Source organism: Callithrix jacchus, chromosome 1 (genome assembly GCF_049354715.1).
Source record: "Callithrix jacchus isolate 240 chromosome 1, calJac240_pri, whole genome shotgun sequence".
In the NCBI taxonomy this organism is placed as follows: Eukaryota; Metazoa; Chordata; class Mammalia; order Primates; family Cebidae; genus Callithrix; species Callithrix jacchus.
Window position 1 is genome coordinate 208,199,960 of NC_133502.1, and position 19,807 is coordinate 208,219,766.

Consider the following 19,807-nt stretch of genomic DNA (forward strand, 5'->3'; position numbering starts at 1 on the left):
AAAGTATTCTTCAGGAGGAAGCCACGGGGGGGGGGGGGGGGGGGGGGGGGGGGGGGGGGCAGGGTCACATACATATCCTGCTCTTAACGAATTGTTTGAACTGCTGTGTAATTTACATATACTGTTTGCTGCTTTGAAATGCCCGGAGCAGTTTTCCGCTTGGAGGGCCGGCTTGGTTTTCCTTGCAGCGGTTCTCAGCAAACAATATAATTTATCATACACATTAGGGCTTGTCCCACACTCCTGGATGTACCACTTTCAAAGGACTACTTTGCGCTTGCTTGACCTTCTGCCTTAGTGGGTCAGATGCACCCATGTGGGCTACTTAGTTACGCGATGTTCCGTGGGCTGGCACTCTATCTCTACCAGGACCCAGTGCCATTCCAGGAACTGTTTTGTGCATAATATGTAATTCTCTGCTGCAGGTGGCCTGGCCTTCTTGCATAACCCTTGGGGGTCTACACTGCTTTCTCCCATTGGGACCCACCATAAATTGCACATGGAGTCTTTCCCATCCCTGATACTGCTAATACCCCATAGGGTCCACCAGGTGGCACGGCCCAAGCAGGCCCTCGTACCATGGTACACACCTGCTGCAGATCCTTTCCGGCAGTGGATCTCACAGCTGGCAGCCCTGCATGTCACTCAGTGAGGGGGTGGTAGTGGCTTCCCCAGGGCTAGAATAGGCTGCCTCAGAGCTCACATACCCACCAGGTGATTATATTTCCTGCTAAGCAGTGGAAGACACAATAGGAAAACATTGTTCTTGACTTTGGAGGAGCTGTCCCGGAAAGGATGGCACCATCTGAAAGCTTCGCTAATGCAGCAAGTCCCCGAATCATTGTCGGTCTCCTCTCCCACTATCTGACCCAGGCCTCTTCTATCACATCTGGTTCAGTTAATACACTGTCACCATACGGTGAGCCACTGTGGATCCTGGTTCAGGATTCTTTGGGCTATGTTATGAGAGCAGGCAGGAGGGTTCCTATAGCTCCGGGGGCCAGGCCTGGAAAAGGGTCCAGCTGTCCACCCCATGTGGATGCCAGCTGTTCCTGGTCCTCCTTCCCAATGATCCTCCTTCCCTTTGCAGGGCCACGTTCCTCTGCTCTGGCAGACACCACATCTGGCCGGGCAGCTGCAGCTGGGGCTTCCTCAGTTGGTTTGTAGTTGTCTGCGGCCATCCTCCCGACTGGAGAAGTGCTTGGGAATGGGGTGAGGGCCATTGCTCCTGCATCCTTTAGGTCCCAAGCATGGCACTCACACCTGCCTTTCCCCTCAGGGTATCTCTTAGCTGTGGGGATGATGCATCAGCTTCATAGATTTCCCAATAGCTATTCCCACTACAAGGATCCTGACCCCGTGAGCCAAGGTACCAGTATGGAGTCAAGTACCAAGGACGTCCATTCCAATTCTATGTCTGAAGACCAGGAAACTGGCCACCAAGCAAGCAGACCCCTAGTGAGCCAGACCTGGCCAGGGCTTCACTTACCACCTGGTCTCTACGTACCCCCTACTCAAAGGTGCCCTTGAGGACACTTAAGTCTTGAGCGCTGCTGTCAACTTGGATTCTGTGTCCAACAGGCCTCAGGATGTTTGGATATTCCCCTTTCCCCAGTGTACAGTTACCGGAGTGAATGGCCACAGGTGTTTCTAGGGAAGAACCAGGGAGCCATTGCCATAGACACTTGCCACAACGTTGTAGGACTCTTCCTTCGGGACCCAGCCTCTCTTTCAGTCCTGAGTTTCTGGATCTGAAAACGGAGGCACATCCTGAAACCAGGCAACGGATCTTGACTTTTTATCACAGTGGCTGCCCGTGGTCGGGGGAACTCCCGGGTGAGGCAGCACGCATCGGCTGAGGCTAGTGCCTGGGAAGGACTCAGCTGTGAGCGATCAGCAGGCTTCACTCCCACCAGCTGGGGTGATGGCACCTTGGTCCTGACGAGGAGAGCCGGATGCACACGGCACCCACTGTATGCATGTTTGACTCAGGATGTGTTGGATTCTTGCTGGGTGTTTGAGAAAGTCTAGCTCTTTTCTTCCTGACAGCTGCCCTCTGAGGTAAGGGTTATGGTCCATGCTTCGCAGATGAGGATGCCGTATTAGGTATGTCTCTGGTTTAGCTGCTTAGACACTCAGAATAATAGCGACCGAAACAGTCTCAAAACTGATTTCTCTCTCACTGAGAAGTCCAAGCGGACCGGTGGTCCAGGTGAATGTGATGAGTCTTCTCCGCACCACTGCCTGGGGACCTGGGCTCCATCCAGCCTGGTGCCCTGCCATCTCAGCACGGGCTTTCATCTCAACATCCATGACAGCTGCTTAGTCACGAGAGGGAGAAGCTGGGAAAGGGAGCGCTCAACATTCCCTCTGCACTCATTTGGGGGAAATGATGTCTATCTTTGTAAAACCCTTGAATAAAACGTGGCCAGACACTTCCTGATGCTGGAACTTGAAGGTCAGCGAGGATTTCGGCAGGCAGGAGAAGGTGTTCCAGAGTATGGGAGCTGCCTGGGCAAACATGGAGAAGTGGGACTGAGTCCTAGGTGGCTCTGGGGCAGGAAGGAGCTGGGAGGCTGGTCTGGCAGGCTCTTGTTGGGAATGGCAGGGAGTAAGGCTGGCTGCCAAGGCTGGAGAGGTTGTGGAGGCCCCAGGCTCAGGATGAGGACTCTCTCTGAGTAATAGGGAGGACATGTTACTCAAAGAAGGAGAGTGTTGTGACTGAAACAGAAGCCACCATGGAGCATGGAGATGGGACAGCTGACCCAGTTGTGGGCATCATCATAGCACTTGCATAGAATGCCAGCACACACAAGTCTTCTTTTTTCTCTTGGGTTGGAGCCTTACTCTGACACATTGCTGGAGTGCAATGGTGCAATCTCAGCACACCGCAACCTCCGCCTCCTGGGTTCAAGTGATTCTCCTGCCTCAGTCTCCCGAGTAGCTGGGACTACAGGCACGCGCCACCACACCCGGCTAATTTTTTTATATTTTTAGTAGAGATGGAGTTTCACCATGTTGGCCAGGATGGTCTGGATCTCTTGACCTTGTGATCCACCCACCTCCGCCTCCCAAAGTGCTGGGATTACAGGCGTGAGCCACCGCGCCTGGCCCAAGTTTTACTTAATTCATTTCCAGGTGGAGATGAAAGAACACAGGCTTTGGAGTCAGCCCAATCCAAGGTCCCATTCTGGCTCAGTAACCTTTTCCCTGTGGGACCTTGATTGAGTCACCTCATCTCTCTAAGCCTCAGTATCTGGGGGCAGGGACTATAGAATGTCCCCCAGATCTGGCCTCCCCATTGTACATAGTAAGGGCAACAGGACTACCCGGTTACAGGCTCATTTCCCAGCCTCCCTTGCAGCTAGATGTGGCCACGTGACTACATTCTGGCCAATGGGATGTGAGGAAAATGCTATGCTTCTTCTCGGTTTTCCAAATAAATAGGTGAATAAATAAAGAGCCCGTGAGCTATCGGAGGAGGAGATTCAAGATCCAGGGAAGGATGCATGCCGTTCAGCGAGTGTTTAACTGAGTGCTTCTGACATGTCAGCCTCTTTCTAGGTGCTGGGGACACAGCAGTGAGCAAAAGAATAGAACAGCTGAACTCTCATGGAGCCAAAAGTCTAATGGGAGAGACAGAAAAGATACAAGGAAACAAGATGCTTTCATGGGGTGCAGGGGTGGGAGGGGGTTGTGTCTACACAAGGGGGTGGGAGAAACAGGAAGCAGGGCAGGACGGGAGGGAGCAGGGCTGCTTTAGAAAGACATTTGGGGAGGCCTCCTGGAGGAGGCAGGCTTCAGTGAGGAGGACAATTCCTGAGCTTCTGGAGGGAAGGGGGCCCTGAGGTAGGGAGGGCGAGGGGGTGAAGCCGGTTCTCTCTCTGCAGAGCCCGCGGAGCTGAGCAGCGGGGAGGCGGAAGAGTTGCAGAGGATCAAGTGGCACCGGAAGCAGCTCCTGGAGGACATCCAGGTGAGCGCACACTCGCGTCCATGACCACCCGCATGCTTGCACGCACCCCACCAGCTCCTGACCCAGCCTGGTCAGACAGTGTGGCCAACTCTGGCCCATATCAGCCTTGGCCCCAGCCCCAGGAGCAGCATCTGTGGGCATGCCATGTCAGCGTCCTCTTCTCTAAAGCCCAGGGGAATTGCAAAGTCCCTGAAACCAGGGCCTCTGCTGCCTATGCGTGGTATCCCCGTAGTACCTGGCACACAGTGGGCACTTAGTCCAGGGTGAGCAACAGATTAAATAAAGGGAAGCCAGAGAGAAGCTGGGGAAGAAACTGAGGAGGCAGTAGGGAGCCATGGGAGGGATTTGAGCCGGGGAAGGGCAGGCTCCATACAGTGCTACAGAAACACACCAGCAGAGGGAGGCAGGCAGCAGGGAGGAGGGCAGGGGGAGGCGGGCAGCGGGAGGCCAGCTTTTCGGATAGGCTCGGCTAGAGGGCAGGAGACTTCATGGCTGCTGAGCAGAGAGCTGGGAAGATTGGAAATAGGTTGGGCAAGGGGTGGGGGCTTGGGAACTCCCACCCCCCAAAACAAGCGGAGGCATGGGTGCAGACAGAGGGGACAGTTAAACATAGGATTTTGAGATTATGCAACATCCAGGGAGGGGAACTGTCAATGGAGGGTCTCTCAGATTTGGGTCTCAGGGCAGAGGTCAGGGAGAGTCCAGGTTTGAGAGTCATACCCAGGGGTTGGAGGGGTCATTGTGATCTTAAACCCCCCGGGTTCTGGCCTCCACCCCTGACTTTCTCTGTCCTGCCCCCTGCCGCCCCACAGAAGCTAAAGGATGAGATCGCAGATGTGTTTGCCCAGATCGACTGCTTCGAGAGTGCAGAGGAGAGGTGAGGGGCCTGGGTGGGGATCCCCAGAAGCTGCCACGGTTGCTTCCCAGGGATGTCATACGCCTTGAACAAGCAGGGGCATGGCCGGTCCCCGGGGCCTGGCGAAATCAGGGATTGGCCCTGACGAAGGAGGTAGCAACAACGAGATAGGAAGAGGGCAGCCCCAGCCCCACCCGGGTCTGGCCGAGTCCCTGCTTCCAGGCTGACCCTCTCTTGAGAGACACTGCATTCCTCCCCTCCCCCACCCAAAGTCTCTCCTGACCCATCACTGGCCACGTCCATCCTGGGATGGGTGGGGAGGAGGGAAGCTCAGCCCCAAAGGGCTAGGACCAGGAAGCCCAGGGCTCCTGGAGTACAGGAGCCTGGCCCCATCCCACCCCACTACCACTGACCGGGGCCAGCCACCTGCACCGCCTCTATGGAAAACTCCCACTGTTTTCTGTTTTGTTTTGTTTTTTGTTTTTGTTTTGAGATGGAGACTTGTTCTGTTGCCCAGGCTGGAGTGCAGTGGCACATCTCAGCTCACTGCAACCTCTACCTCCCGGGTTCAAGCGACTCTCCTGCCTTAGCCTCCTGAATAGCTGGGATTACAGACACACACCACCACGCCTGGCTAATTTTTGTATTTTTATTATTTTTAGTAGAGATAGGATTTCATCATGTTGGTCAGGCTGATCTCGAACTCCTGACCTCATGATCCACCCACCTCGGCCTCCCAAAGTTCTGGGATTACAAGTGTGAGCCACCGCGCCCAGCCAAAAAATTCCCACTGTTTTGTGACCTGGGAAACATCCTGTCGCTCTCTGGGTCTCAGTTTCCTCATTTATGCAACAAGAAGGTTAGGGCTGCTACATAGTCCCCTAGGGCCCCAGGGCACTGACTGACGTTCGATGTCCTGGGAATTCCGCATCCTGCTCCTGCCAGCCCTTAGGTCTCTGCCTGTCCACGCCTGTCCAGCCTTCTCTCCTCCCCCACCACACCCACGCGCACTCGCACATGTGCACACACACACAAGTAGCCGTTTCTCCAGCTCCCCTATCCCAGCCACACCATAACAATATAACACACCTCCACCTCGATGTTTAGGTGCTTCAACCTCTCAACAATGCTGGCAGGCAGGTGGTGGTGTCACCTCCATTTTACATATGGGGAAACCGAGGCCCAGAGAGAGGGGGTGACTCGCCCAAAGCTGCTCAGCTCAGCTTCACATCCAGGAGCCTGGCTCCAGCACCCACACACTCAGCCCTTGCTCCCTGTCCCCGTTTTCTTGCACAGGGCCCCCCCACAGTCTCCCGCACGGCAGCTCCGGGGCCCCGAGAGCGGCTAAATGCTCGTGCTGGGCGTGGCGGGGGGGGGGGGCACTGCGGAGCTCTGGGAGGAGCCCAGGCCTTGCACTTCTCTCTCCTGCCCAGGTGGTTCCCATGCAGGGCCTGGGGATCCCACTTGGAGGTCCCTAGAGAATATGGGCTCCCTCGGAGGCAAGTGTCCTTGGGGAGTGGAGAGGGTAATTCAGGGTCCTGAGGCGGCGAGGCTGACGTCCTCATGTCCACAGCCGGATGGCCCAGAAGGAGAAGGATCTGTGCATCGGTCGCAAGAAGTTCAACATGGAGCCCGCAAAGGTAGGTGGCTGTGGAGGGCCGGGCCGCAGGGTGCGGGGGCCGCGTGGGAACACCTTTCCGGTGTTCTCTCCCTCCCTCAGCTGACACATGACCACTTTCCAGAGGAGGAAGCTGGGCCTACCAGCGCTGAGCATCTTTTCCGGCACCCCATGGCCAGCTCCGGCTGGGGGCCCTGTCTACTCCAAGGCATAAGCGCCCTGGTGCAGAAAGTAGGAGCCAGGAGCCTTGTGGAGGCCATGATGTCACTGCACTTGGCCTAGTCCCATGATTTCCGCACACTTGGCCTAGTCCCTTCCCCACTCTGGGCCTCCATTTCCTTCTCCAAGAATGTGACTTGGGACAGTGAGGCCCTGGGATCCAGGGCTCAGGCTCCAGAAGCATCTTCCAGCCCTGGGCTGGGGGAGAGTCAGTCCTGTGGTCCTGCCACCCAGCCCTCTGCTGGTAGGGTCAGCGCTCAGGGCCAGGCCACCTCGCTCCCCCATACCACTCCCAACCCCCCTGGCCTCAGAGCAACCCCAGCCCCACCCCTCACCCCACCAGGTGGCAGCTGGGCATCCTTTCCTGAAAGGATGGAGACAGAAGGAAGCTGCAGGCAGACACACCAAGGTGGGGTCAGAGCAGCCAGCAGAGAGTGCCAAACTGGGGTCCCTGGAAATCTACTGCTCTGGCTTAGAAGGCGCTTGTCCTCATCACAGGCCCATTCACCTCTCACAGCCACGGACCCTTGGACTCCTGCTCCCATCCACAGGGACCCCCACAGGCTCACACACTCACCGAGCACCCGGGGGTGTCCTCTGTACCCTCTACCTGTCACTCGGCCCTCATGGGCTGTGCCTACCTTCCAGCAGTGGAATACAGAGGAATCTTCAAGTGGAACCAGAGACCAACCCCTCCAGCTCCTAAAACTAGGATGACAAACCCTGAGTTCGCGGGTGGTGAGGAGAGATGTTTGTGATATTGTCAGATCTGAGAAGCAGCTTTAAATGTGACAGGCGCAGTCTGAGCACATTCTCATATAGAAAGGGAAGGAAGGTCACCACAATGGAAGCTGTCTACCTCCCAGCGGTAGGTAGGGCCTAGGCAATTTCCTCCCCTTTTGATTGAGCTGTTTTTTTCTAACTTTTATACAATAGACATAGATGACTTGTGTGAAAGAATGAAACACTATTTTAAAATAATACGAGTTTTAGGGGAACAAAAGAAATGGTTGAATCATTGAATCTTAGAATTACAAATTCCTAGAATCACTGAAGCATATAATAAAAGAACGTCAGACTGGAGGGGACCCTGGGGAGTACCCAGCATGAAACCTGGCTCATGGCAGGAAAGCTGACTTTCTCGCACGCCTCCAGTGATGGGGAACTCACCACCTCACAAAGGCAGCTCCTGTGAAGGAGGGGTCACAACTTCCCAGAACAGACTGTGCCAACATCAGAATGCCAGGCCCCAGGGCTCTGGCCACGGGAGATTGTTCCTCCCTTCCCCCTCCCAGGCCGGCTTCTGTGCGGCAGCTGTTAACGGGTTCTGCCTGCCACTCCAGGGCATCCAGTATTTCATTGAGCATAAGCTGCTGACCCCCGACATCCAGGACATCGCTCGGTTCCTGTATAAAGGGGAGGGCCTCAACAAGACAGCCATCGGGACCTACCTGGGGGAGAGGTAAGAAGGTGTGAAGCTTTGGAGAGGCAGGAAATGGAGGTGTGAAGTGTGTACAGGTGTGGGATGTGCAGGTGAGAGAACGGGTTATGTTAGGAAAGGCATCACCCCTAGGGCTTGAGAGGCTCACGGATCATCCCCTCCAGATTCTCAGTGAAAGCCAGACCGACTTCATTCATTTGGTCATTTATCCAACAAATAAAGGCCGCCTAGGGTTTGCTGTGTTCCGGGCACCACCCTAAGCCCTGGGTGTACACCAGTGAATAAGACAGACAAAGCTCTCATCCTCAGGAGGTCCACACTAAAGGGAGAGACAGCTCTCAGTATATGCAAAATATCTTAGAAAATAAGCTCTATGGAATACAAATCAAGCAGGGGAGGGAAGTCAGAAATGCTGGGGATGGGCCAGGTGCAGTGGCTCACGTCTGTAATCCCAGCACTTTAGGAGACCGAGGCAGGCGAAGCACTTGAGGTCAGAGGTTTGAGACCAGTCTGGCCAACATGATGAAACCCCATCTCTACTAAAAATACAAAAATTAGCCAGTCTCATTACATTATAGGTGGCAGGCACCTATAATCCCAGCTACTCGGAATGCTGAGGCTGTAGAATTGCTTGAACCCAGAAGGTGGAGGTTGCAATGAGGCAAGACTGTACCACTGCACACCAGCCTGGGTGGTAGAGTGAGACTCCATTGAAAGAAAGAGAGAGAGAGGGAGAGAGAGAGAGAGAGAGAAAGGAACGGAAAGAGGGAGGGATGGGGAGGGAGGGAGGAAGGAGAGAAAGAAAGAGAGAGAGACAGGAAGGAAGGGAGGGAGGGAGGCTGGAAGGGGCTGTGATTTAGAATCGTGTGGACAGAAAGGGTCTCACGGAGAAGGTGACTTTTGACTGAAACGTCAAGGAGGTAAGGGAGTGAGCAGCGCAGACGTCTCAGGGGAGGAGCAAGTGCAAATGTCCTGGGGCAGAAACAGGTTAAAGAATCTAGACTGGGTGGGAGGAGAGAGGGAGGATGTAGCAGGCGAGGAGGTGGGGATCTGCAGGAGAGCTCTGGGCAAAGGACTGGGCTGGTCTGTGGGGTGGGCCAGGATATAGGGGTGAAGCTGGACCAGGGAGTCAACAGCACTCTCCCCAGCTCCGGAGGACACCTCCCTCCCAGAGTGAGCAGGGGATGGAGATGGCGAGAAGGTTGCCCTCCTGCTCCAGGAGCTGGGGAGAGGGAGGATATAGGGGAGGCTGGCTTCTCTCACTCCCCTGTCTCCTTAGATGAGGAAGCTGGGGCTGGGGAGGTCAAGTGGCTTCAGCAAGGTCAGCAGGTGGGAAGTTACAGGAAATGAGGAAGGCCTGGACTGAGGCAAGGCCACTTCAGAGCCAGGGCTCCCCTCCCGGGCCAGCCCAGTGCTGGTGAGCCGTGAAGGTGTCTGCATGGGAGGACAAGGGTGTGTCCTCGGGGTGTGATATGGGTGGGACAGGCATGAACGCACCAGATGGCAGCTGCACCCCAGAGGGACAGATGTCTCTCTGCTCTCTGGGTGCCAGCAAGTACCCAAGTGTGTCACACCCTCCCTTCTACCCCTTCCCCAGGGACCCTGTCAACCTGCAGGTCCTCCAGGCCTTCGTGGACTGCCATGAGTTCGCCAATCTCAACCTCGTCCAGGCCCTCAGGTGAGTGGTCCAAGGGTGGGGTCCCAGCCCTCAAGGGTGGCACAGCCCCAGTGGCTGGGGTTGTCGAGATCCACACAGCTAACAGTACAAAGGGTTGGGAGCAAAGAGGAGGAGGCAAGGGACAAAAATGAGTTCATGATGGTGCTGCCTCACAGAGCTGAGGGGGACCGCCTGGAAAAGGCCCTGGTGCCCTGCAAACACTGCCTTCCTACTATGCTGGGGTCCTGCCACACCGTGTTTAATTATTCTAATCTTTATTACTATATTACCGTCATTCTACTTTTTGGATTCGTGCATGTTTTTTTGTTTTTTATTTTATTTTATTTTTTGAGACCAAGTCTCACTCTGTCGCCAGGCCAGAGTGCAATGGCATGATCTCGGCTCACCATAACTTCCGCCTCCCGGGTTCTAGCGATTCTTCTGCCTCAGCCTCCCAAGTAGGTGGATTACAGGCATGCACCATCACACCCAGCTAATTTTTTGTATTTTAGTAGAGACAGGGTTTTGCCATGTTGGCTAGGCTGGTCTTGAACTCCTGACCTTGTGATCTACCCACCTTGGCCTCCCAAAGGGCTAGGATTACAGGTGTGAGGCACTGTGCCCAGCCTAATGCATGTTTAGTTTATTTCACAAGACTACTTAGTATGTATTCCATTTATTACTATTATTATTACTTATTAGTTCCTAATTGGGGTACTGTTGCTACCCATTTTTTTGTTGTTGTTGACACAGAGTCCCGTTCTGTCACCAGGCTAAACTGTGGTGGCGTGATCTTGGCTCGCTGCAACCTCTGCCTTCTGGGTTCAAGCGATTCTCCTGCCTCAGCCTCCCATGTAGCTGGGACTACAGGCGCGCACCACCATGCCCAGCTAATTTTTGTATTTTTAGTAGAGACGGGGTTTCACCACGTTGGCCAGGATGGTCTCATTCTCTTGACCTCCTGAACTGCCCACTTTGGCCTGGCAGAGTGCTGGGATTACAGGTGTGAGCCGCCGCGCCTGGCCGTTGCTACTCATTTTTACAGCTACAGAGACCGTACAATTATCAGCTTGAAGCACAAACTCTGGAGTCAAATCTCAGCTTTGCTACTCACCTCCATGTGACCTTGAGCAAGCCACACACATGCACAAAATACAAAAATCAGCTGGGGGTGGTGGCGGGTATGTCATCCCAGCTACTCTGAAGGCTGAGACAGGAGAATCGCCTGAACCCAGGAGGTGGAGGTTGTAGTGAGCCGAGATCATACCACTGCACTCTAGTCTGGGCAACAGGGTAAGACTGTCTCACAAAAAAATAAACCTCCCTGTGCCTCAGTTTCCTCATCCATAGAATGGGGATAATAATAGTGCCAACATCATTGGATTGTGAAGATTACATGAGAAAGTGTTTAGAACTGGTCCACAGTAAGCGCTTAGTAAGTCTTGTTGCTGCTCAGAAACTCATTCCAAGAAGGGGCATCTGATCTGGGCTTTGGAGGGTGAGTAGGAGTTTACAATACAGGGAAGAAAGAAGCCACCCCCATCCAGTGCTCTCTAACTCCCAGCTCTTTAAGGAAGAGGGGTAGGTAACTTGGGAGTCTCCTATCTTCATTCATTCATTTGCATATTCATTCACTCATACATATTTAGTGAGCCATTGCTAGGTGCCCAGGACTGTGTGAAGCCCAGGAGAAGCGAGAGATAAGGCACAGTTCTCACCCACAGAAAACTGAGTGTGAAGCTGTGGAAACTGCCAACTTCCAGAGCTAGAAGGAAGTTGAGGTTCCAAGAAAGGGAGGCCTAGCAAGGGGAAACCCCTGCCCCGCCCTCTCCTCAACTGGGTCCCACTGCCAGACCCCAGGGCCCAAAGGCCAGGTGCAGGGAGCCACAGAACCCGGGGCAGGCAGGCAGGCAGGGGCCCCTTTCCAGCTGAGGCAGGCTGGGCTGCAGTCAGCGATGGGATTCCAATGTACGGAGCAGGGGTGTGTGCTTCGTTCTGTATTCTGTAAGAAAAGGCTTTTCTTGGCTACCTCCCGAGGGCTTGGGACTCCCTGGTGCCAGTCCCACTTCCCAGTGAGTCCAGGTGACAGTTACAGATCCTCCCATTTACAGGATCCAGAGACTAAGCCTGGGAGAGTCTGGGCAGCTTGCCTGGGGCCCCTGAGAGACCCCCACCCACTCGCTGCCCGTGGCCCCATTTCTCTCCCAGGCAGTTCCTGTGGAGCTTCCGGCTACCGGGTGAGGCCCAGAAGATAGACCGGATGATGGAGGCCTTTGCTACTCGATACTGCCTCTGCAACCCGGGTGTCTTCCAGTCCACAGGTGCCAGGAGGGGAGTGGGACTCCGGGCTCTGGGACCCCTTCAGCACTGCCAGGCATACATTCCACAGACCCCCTCAGGCTTCCCCCGAGTACCCAGACCCTGGAAGCCTAGACCCCTTCAGTACCCTCACTGAGCACCAACTCCATTGCTGCTGGGTGCTTATCTGAGAGAGCTGCCTGGAGACACAGTTCTTAGGAGAGGAGGCAGGAGATGATGGCACAGGATGCTAAGGCTAAGGGAGCAGCACCCCTGTCTGAGGGCAGGCGTACGGGAATCAGCATGTCCAAGATGGCTTTTCAGAGGCAGTGAGTCCAGAATAGGGTTTTGAAGGATGAATAGGAGTTTTCCAGGAGGTTAGGAGAGAAAGGGCCTTTTTGGTAGGAGTTGCAGTTATAACAAAGGCCTAGAAGCATGAAACGGCCTGGGCAGGGTGTAGGGGGCAAAAGGTGCATAGAAGGAGATCCACAAAGGTCAGTCCTTCATACCTCTCTCTCCCAGGGCTAACACAATGCCCATGTGAAGACATCCAGAAGACAGGGTGGGTGAGGAGCCAGCATAGCCAACTTATCCCAGCCTCTTCTCTGGCTCTAGTTATTGTAACAATAACCAACCCTGTATGCAGAGTAATCCCCATGCACTCCTTTTTATTTTTTTATTTTTTTAAGACAGAGTGTCTCTCTGTTGCCCAGGCTGGAATACAATGGCGTGATCTCAGCTCACTGCAACCTCCACCTCCCAGGTTCATGCAATTCTCCTGCCTCAGCCTCCCAAGTAGCTGGGATTACAGGCGCCCGCCACCGTGTCTGGCTAATATTTTGTATCTTTAGTAAAGGCAAAGTTTCGCCATGTTGGTCAGGCTGGTCTTGAACTCCTAACCTCCAGTGATCCTCCTGCATCGGCCCCCCAAAGTGCTGGGATTACAGGCGTGAGCCACCACGCCCGGCCAAAGTCACTCAATCCTCACATCAACTGCTTGAGGTCAGTAGTCTCCCCATCCCTCCCTGACGCATGGAAGATAGCTTCAGAGAGATGCAATGACTTGTTGGCCAGGCGCGGTGGCTCATGCCTGTAATCCTAGCACTTTGGGAGGCCGAGGTGGGCAGATCATGAGGTCAGTAGTTTGAGACTAGCCTGACCAACACATTGAAACCCCGTCTCTACAAAAAATACAAAAATGAGCCAGGTGTGGTGGCACGTACCTGTAATCCCAGTTACTCAGGAGGCTGAGGCAGGAGAATCGCTTGAACCCGGGAGGCAGAGATTGCAGTGAGCTGAGATCCTGCCACTGCACTCCAGCCTGGGTGGCAGAGTGAGACTCCATCTCGTAAAAATAAATAAAATAAATAAATAAATAAATAAATAAGAAAGAAAAGAAATGACTTGTCCTCAAGCACACCACCTCCTGGCTGTCCACGGACTAGCCCTCCAGAGCATTTGCTGTACTCAAGTTAGATCTTAATTTGGTGCTTGCTTGTTTATTATTTGTCACAAGTCTAAACTTCCTGTAAGGGCAGGGAACCTATCAGGCCGATCACCAATGACTCCCAGGCCCACAGCACAGAGTATGCACTCAATACATAGTTCTGGTAGGAAATAAGGCATCTTAAAGACCAGATTTGAATCATTGTCCAATTACTTCTTAATTTTATGATGTTGGGCACATACAGCTTAACCTCCTGCACCTCGGTTTCCTCATCTGTAGAATGGGAGTGATAACAGGACCTGCCTCAGAGGATGGGCACGGGGGTGTGAGAGCTTAGCACAGGGCAAGCATCAACAATGCTCAGTGCCACTGCTATCAGAGGTAGAATCATCGACGTTCTCCAACAGGCAGCTACTTCAAACGTGAACCTCTGAACGTCAAGGATGGGGAAGCTGAAGGTCAGGGAGGTCAGGTACTTCCCAGGGTCAACCAGAGAGTGGGAGACGCAGCTGGAATCAGGGCCCAGTTACTCCACAAAAGACCCCACGGTGGTAACCTGGGGTAACCAGGAGGAGCCCAGCCTCCCTCCTGAGCACGTGAAAGTCTGAATAATGGGAGCTGCGCTGGGGCTCAGAAGCCCCACATGCCCGCAAGATCGCGGAGCAGCACATGGCTCAGCCCTGAACAGTGCTGCCAACAATGAGTGTTCCCCGAGTTCTGAGAGGCAGAGAACAGAGTGGGCAGGGGCTGGAAGGGCTCCGAGGGTAGGAGGCCTGGTGCCGTGGCTGAGCCAGGAGGATTGAAGCGGAAGGAAGGGAGGGCAGGCCTGGCGGGGGGCCCAGCAGGAGCCACAGCTCGGGGGTGGGAAGGGGCTCAGAAAGAGAGACTGAGGTTCCTTTAAGGGGGGGGTGGGGACCAGCAAGAGTGTGATGGGTGGGCAGGCTGGGCCTCAAAGGTTAAGCCAGGAGGACAAGGTGGACCCTCAGGGCTTTGTGACAGCAGATTCTGAGCCCTAGAGGGGACCAGGGCAGAGGCGGGGAGAGTGACCAGGGCCAGGACTGTGACCACTGTCCCCTCCGCAGACACCTGCTACGTGCTGTCCTTCTCCATCATCATGCTCAACACCAGTCTCCACAACCCCAACGTCCGGGACAAGCCGCCTTTCGAGCGCTTTGTGTCCATGAATCGTGGCATCAACAATGGCAGCGACCTGCCGGAGGACCAGCTGCGGGTGAGAGGCACTGCTCACCCAGCCCAGCCTGGGCATCCAGGAGGGCGCATCCTTAGAGGGATGGCCGGGGAGGGGCTTCTCTGATATAGACAGCCCCCAGTGGGGACTCGGCTGATACGGCCCACCCAGGCTGTGACTGTCTTGAGAGGCACCGTCACAAAGCAGGTTGGTCCTGAAACCCGCCTGCCCACGAGAGGCCCCATCTTGAGGAAGATGTCCAAGATGGACCACCCAGGAGGTCCACCCAGACTTAAGCCTTTGGGAGACTCTGGGCAGCCATCATTCACATCTTCCCAAAAGGGTACCTCACACACCCAGGTTTATTTCTGAGAATAGAGATTCTTAGACTCTCGGCGTGTCAGGCTGGAAAACCCTCACACTCTGCTCTAAGCCCGCTGTCCTTTAGAGAGGAGGAACCTGAGGTCTTCCAGAGGCCCTGCTTGAGCTGGGGAGCCTGGCAGGAGCCAAGCCTCTGGCCCCTTTCTCAAATAGCTTGCACCCCGCTACACCACGCCAGGCTCTGCACCCAGCACAGGGCCCCAAGGATGAATCAATCCAAGTTCGGGGTCTGGTGGGAGGACCATATACATGTGAATTACAAGCCGTGCTGACTGTGGGGATGGAGCTCTGGAGACACAGATCTGCCGTCTCTGCGGCTGTCTTGCTCTGGAGGCAGGGGGAGGGTGCCAGCCTGGAAGACTCCCCAGAGGAGGTGACTTCTGAACTGGGCCTTGAAGGTTACATGGGAGTGTTTCAAGAGGAGAAGTGGAGAAAAGACATGTCATAAAGTGTCCAGAACCGAGGTGTGTCCTGGTTGGGAAAGGAGAGGTGTCTTGTGTGGCCAAGGTGTGGCATATGTGGACAGTAGTGGGTGGCAGGGTGGGGCCAGCAGGTCCAGGGCTTCAAATGACAGCCTCAGGAGTTTGCCTGTTTCCTGTGGGCCACAGGGAGCCAGGGGGAATTCATAAGGACAGGAGGGAGAGATTGAGAGCCTGGCTTGGGAAAAGTGAATGGACAGGTTCACTTCAAGAACTGGAGACGCCCCAGAGCCCCATGAACTTCAATCCCCTCTGTGGTCAGAGCCCGGCGAGGAGGAGAGGAGGGGGCGCAAACATCACCGTCCCAGCTCAGCCTGCGGCTGAGTAAACCTCCTACCTCCAAGGCTGGGGTGGGGCCTGGATCTGCAGTGATTCTGGTGCCCCTCGGTGTTTGAGAACTGCCTCACCCTTAACCCGCTCCTTGCTGGGTCCCAAGAAGAGAAAGTGCATCACAGAGGAGCCAGTATGTAGCATGAAGGCTTGAGCTGGTTAGAGCTCAGCTCTACTCCTGTCTTCCCTGTCTGCCTGCTAGGTGACCTTGGGTGAGGACTCACTGGAGTTGAAGCCACTGTCCCCTCTGCCGGGAGAGCGGGAATAATAATACCTGTGTCCCAGATCTGCCACCACGGGGAGTATCTGATTTAAATGTGACATACCAGGTACATAATACCTGCCTCCTGCTCGGCTCCCCAGCTGAAGTAGGGGCTTGTGGCTTATGTCACTATTAAAAATAATTAATAATGATTAAAAAAAAAACCAGCGCTTAGTAAAATGCCTGAAACATAAAAGGCATATGAGCATTGGTGACTCATTTCTTGTGGGGTCCTCATGGCACAAGGCGGGCACGAGTTGTCTGGCAGGGAATGAGTTAATTACCTCCCAGCACTGGTCCTGCTTCTCCCCCAGGAGCTCCCTTATTACCTCCAGCTCCCAGTGAGTCCTCTCCAGCATCTGCCTCCTTATCTCTTTTTCCCAATTTAAGGCTTTTCTTAATAACAATGCACCACATTTGTATGGAACTTGTAAGTTTCTTCTCACCAGGCTTTGGGGTCTATTATCTCAATTTAGCTTCAAAATCTGCCCGGGGGTGTCTAGGAAGCCCTTATCATCCTCTTTGGCAGCCCAGAACAGAGCGCCAGAGTCGAACCCCATCCCTCCCAGCTACCCCACTTTCTGGTTGTGTGACCTTGGGAAAGTGGCTTGACCTCCCTGAGTTCCAGGTCATAGGATTAGTGCAGAAGGGTAAGGCAGTCAGCCAAGTGCTGCTGTGGTTGAAGGGGCTAATCCTGAAGCTTCCCAGGTCACAAAGGAACACACAGGCCGGACACGGTGGCTCACGCCTGTAATCCCAGCACTTTGGGAGGCCAAAGCGGGCAGATCACGAGGTCGGGAGTTTGAGAACATCTTGGTCAACGTGGTGAAAGTCCGTCTCTACTAAAATACAAAAAGTTAGCCAGACGTGGTGGTGCGCACCTGTAGTCCCAGCTACTCGGGCGGCTGAGGCGGGGGAATCACTTGAATCAGTAGGTGGAGGTTGCAGTGAGCTGAGATTGTGCCATTGCACTCCAGCCTGGTGACAGATCAAGACTCTGTCTCAATAAGGAAAAAGAGACATACGGGCAGCATGTGGATTTGGGGATCCTCTTGCCTTCTGCCTGGGCCTCATTTTCCCCATTCGTAAAGCAGGGATCCAGCTTGAAGCACCTTTAGATTGTCAAAGGGCACCACTTGGCAGAAAGATTCTCCAGTTCGGACCTGTTAAGTGAGGACATGTAATGCTTTTAAGTGGCCCAATTTTCAAAATGAAATTTACAGACATATGACCCAAAAAGAGGTCACCTCAAGGGTACACAGACCACGAAGATGCCCGGCTGGGAAAGGCTGTGGAGAGGTGCCCGGTGGCAGTCAGGGCACAGGAGGGTTCAGACGATCTTGCTCTGGGCATCCAGATGGGTCAAGGGCAGAGTCCCCAAGAGGCTCAGGGCAAAGGTGCAGTGTTCAGACTCACGGGATGGGAGGTAAACCCCAGCACTGCCCTTATGTCTGTGTGACCCTGGATGTGAGCCCCAGCCTCCTCGTCTGCAAAGTGCGCTCATGATGCCGGCTTTATACCTTTTCTTTTTTTGAGGCAGGGTCTTATTCTGTTGCCCAGGCTGGAATGTGCAGCGGCGTGATCTCGGCTCACTGCAAACTCTGCCTCCTGGGTTCAAGTGATTATCCTGCCTCAGCCTCTTGTGTAGCTGAGATTACAGGCATTTTAGTATTTTTAGTAGAGACGGGGGTTTTTACAAGTTGGTCAGGCTGATCTCGAATTCCTGACCTCAGGTGATCTGCTGGCCTCAGCCTCCCAAAGTGCTGGGATTACAGGCATGAGCCACCGTGCCCGGCCTGGTTTCTCTCCTAAACAAGCTCTGCCCAGGTATGGCAGAGATGGCCCTGACTTCCCGAGTTCTCACAGTCCTCCTCCTCAGCAGTTTCAGCTGAAGTCCCAGGATTAGGACTCATTGACTGGCTTGGGCCTCCTGGCCCTCCCTGCACTGCGGTTAGCAGGATGAAATGTGCTGATCAGCCAGATGTGAGTCATTCACCCCTTCCTGGAGCCTGGGGCTGGGGACCTGTGGGTGCCAACCCTGCTGAGTGATCTGGACAGAACACAGAGAAGCAGAGACTCCTTAGAGAAAAACTGAGGGTGTGGGGACAGGGGCACACAGAGCCAGGGGGGCCACTGGGAGGAGGAGGCCCTTGCGTTTCTGCACGTCCACCCTACCGGGAGAAGACAGTTGGGCCCCGGGGTTTGGTGGCAGTGGGTGCAGGGCATTTTTTTACAGGGAGGCTGGTGTATACAGGGGACAGGAAATGTGGGTGAACTCAGCCGTTTTCTTTGCGGGGGCAGAAGGTACAGGCTGATACAGTGACCGCAGAAGCTGCTGGGTCCCTCCCTGCCCACCCCCCTTGGGTTTTGTGGCAGTCGAGACCTCCTGTCTGCCCCTCTGCACGGCTCCTGGGGCCTTCCAAATATTTGTCTGTGCTGACAGCTTTGTTGATAGGGCCTTCCTGCTCCAGGCCCTTGTTCAACCAGCCAGTGCCAACTGGGAATTCCCAGGGATGCCTGTAGGGGCTCCCCAGAGAGAAACCCGGCCCGCTCTTCCTCACCTCCACAGCCCCACAGCCAGACTGAGCCCAGGGAAGTCACTCCCAGCCCACCCCTGACTCTGGACCCCTGAATTCTTGAGGTCAGAAAGGATCTTAAAGAACCAGACAGCCCCATTTCTAAAACTTTGAATCAAACTCATGAGAATTTTCATTTAAAATCTCGAAGAAAGCATCTGAGCAGCAACATGTGAGCAGCAAGCAGCACACACACATACACAGCGAAAGGAAGTGATTTCATCCTCGGAGACAGCACCGCGTTTGCCTTTAAGCAAAAATATACAGTGTTTAGAATGGGTCTCCAAACACTTGGAAATCTCAGCAGGTTGCTCACAGAACACAACATCTCATGGCAGGAGAGTCAAAGCACACAGGGGTGATCTGGTACCAGTGGTCACACCTTGCCCACAGGGACTTCCAGACCTGGCTTACTTCCCTCCAAGGACAGAAAGCTCATTACCCTACAAAGCTGCTCTCCCACATTTCACCAGCTCTTACTGCCAGAAAGGCTTCCGTGGAGAACTGCAGTCTGCTTTCTGGGAACTCCCCAGGCCCCACCCCGGCCCATCCAGAACAGGTCTGCTTAGGAGAGGGGCTTTTGAGAGTCACAGCCAGCATCCCACCCTGGGCTCTCCCTCAGCTGGGCCCCTTAACATGAAGTGGCCAGTCATCCTCCCCAGTGGCCTCTCAGTGGCCCCTCCACCCAAGGTGTACCTTGTAGTCTCTGCTGCTGCACCTAAGCAGGAGAGGACCCTCCTCCCATAACCTTTGCCAAGGTTGCTATGCCCCAGAGACAGAGAGAATATGTGTGTGTGTATGTGTCTGTGTCTGTAAGCATGCATATGTGTGAGAATGCACAGAAACATGTGCATGTATATTGTATTTGCATTATGTATGAGTGCATGTATGTGTGTAAGCATGAGTGTGTGAGGGTGCATGTATAAGTGCATGTATTTGAGCATGAAAGCATGTGGGTACATGTATGTATGATCCTGCATGTATGTGTGCATGTGTGTATAAGCATCGTGTGAACATGTATGTGCATGTATGTGAGTCCATGCAGGTGTAAGTATATATGAGCATGCATGTGAGTGATGTA

The 19,807-nt window shown here is 54.3% G+C and overlaps 1 protein-coding gene across 7 annotated transcripts in view; it reads left to right on the top strand.

Moving 5' to 3' along the window:
- The window catches only part of LOC100396718 (cytohesin-4), a 36,934-nt gene that overhangs the window by 8,143 nt on the left and 8,984 nt on the right, over window positions 1–19,807 (top strand). For 3 of the 7 annotated variants that reach the window (XM_078340094.1, XM_035271951.2, XM_078340110.1), the window contains exons 2-8: window positions 3,891–3,973; window positions 4,786–4,850; window positions 6,403–6,469; window positions 8,010–8,128; window positions 9,705–9,785; window positions 11,973–12,085; window positions 14,592–14,740. In XM_078340094.1, the coding sequence (XP_078196220.1) occupies window positions 3,891–3,973; window positions 4,786–4,850; window positions 6,403–6,469; window positions 8,010–8,128; window positions 9,705–9,785; window positions 11,973–12,085; window positions 14,592–14,740 (677 nt within the window). Of the gene's footprint in view, window positions 1–3,890; window positions 3,974–4,785; window positions 4,851–6,262; window positions 6,470–7,961; window positions 8,129–9,704; window positions 9,786–11,972; window positions 12,086–14,591; window positions 14,741–19,807 lie in introns of all 7 variants that reach the window. The other 4 variants (XM_078340089.1, XM_078340105.1, XM_078340111.1 and 1 more) reach the window with 3 other exon arrangements.